General features: G+C 31.6%; 1 protein-coding gene across 1 annotated transcript in view; it reads left to right on the top strand.

Moving 5' to 3' along the window:
- HELRODRAFT_184607 (hypothetical protein) overlaps window positions 1–852 on the top strand; it is a gene marked incomplete at both ends in the record, with an annotated part of 2,933 nt that extends 2,081 nt beyond the window's left edge. Inside the window, 2 exons of the mRNA XM_009014944.1 lie at window positions 446–580; window positions 670–852. Coding sequence (XP_009013192.1) covers window positions 446–580; window positions 670–852 — 318 coding nt within the window. The remainder of the gene's footprint in view (window positions 1–445; window positions 581–669) is intronic.
- Between the last annotated feature and the right edge of the window lie 621 nt (window positions 853–1,473).

The raw sequence follows: 1,473 nt of genomic DNA, 5'->3' as shown, positions 1-1,473 counted from the left end.
TAAACGCCAATGAATGCACGTATCTGTTTGATATTTCTGGGATTATGAGATGGCATAATGTTTAAGACGCTTGGTCCTGCTTTTGCAGTGGCTAGGTTCCGCGTCTATCCCTTGTAGTGCGCGTGAAGAGTGGCTTCATATTCACACGTGTGTGTGCTAATATTACCTCTGAAAAATAATGAAGAAAACAATTTTAAAATTATTATTAATGTAATGTTAATTTGTAGACACATACACATTGCAGGATGGAAACTGACAGTTCTAAACATAGCAGATGTCGATCTGCCACATCAAGGTCCAGAATCATGTCGTCCTTGCAACGCTCACTTTCATCAAATGTAATTCATTTTATTTTTTTTTAAGGCAGCAGCTTCATTTTCAGTTATTGCCTCATAATGATAACAATTTTTTTCGCTACTATTGCTACTACTTTTATCGTTGCCAGGAATTCGTCCTCCCAAAAACAAATGCTTACAGGGCTAGCGAAACTAGAACATCAAATTTCAGAAAGTTTTACAATCGAGGAGATTTTCCCATGGCTCTCGAACACGATGCCAAGGGAAACAAAATAGCTTGGAAAGTTAGTGCTAGAAAGTCAGAAACAAAAATAAAATTCAAGATTAAATAAATCTAATGATTTTCATTAAAGAACATTTACAATATAAACAGGTTGACGTTGCAAAACTTGATTACCAAGTCTACCTCCCACTGTTTTTTGATGGACTCAGCGAGACTGATCATCCGTACAGTTTTTTTGCAAATCAAGGGGTCCATGATATGTTAGCACACGGAGGGCACAAGGTGGCTTCTCTTATTCATCTTCTTATTGGACCTATTAAAAGTAAAAATTAAAAATTTACTGAATTTAATTTTTTATTATTATAAAAATTAGCATTTTATTATTATAAAAATTTTATTATTATAAAATTAGCATTTTAATATTTGATTAAAATAAATTAGTTATATAATATGAAGCCGTAATCATTTAATGCTGATAAAACTGATAAATAAAACATTGATAAATAATTTTTAAAAGACGAATTTTAAAATTTCAAGTTTTATTTAATATATTGCGGTAACCGCGGAGTTGATATTAAAAACCGCAACGAACAAAACCGCACGTTTAAAAACCGCAAAAACTGCATCGTTTTAAAATCACAACCTCCGTTTTTCGTGGTTGTGGTGCTGTTTTTGCTAACCGCAAGCCACTCAGGGCTCTAGGATTTGTATATTTTATTTCATAAAATACAATTGTGAGGTAAAATAAATAAGGTGATTGTGATATGTTATAAAAAATTATTATGTGAAAATACTATGCAACGCGCAGGCAGGTGTTTTCACTGTTGAATTTTTAATTACCTAAAGGAAATAACTAGTTAGTTTTTTAACCATGCTTCTAATAATTTAGCGCTTTTGAGTGTAATAAAAGGTGCAATACAAATAAATTGGTAATAATTATAATAATAATATGAA

The sequence above is a fragment of the Helobdella robusta genome, assembly GCF_000326865.2.
Source record: "Helobdella robusta unplaced genomic scaffold HELROscaffold_1420, whole genome shotgun sequence".
NCBI classification, from domain to species: Eukaryota; Metazoa; Annelida; class Clitellata; order Rhynchobdellida; family Glossiphoniidae; genus Helobdella; species Helobdella robusta.
Note: the sequence above shows the minus strand (reverse complement) of the source record. Positions and strands in the feature narration are given on the sequence as shown.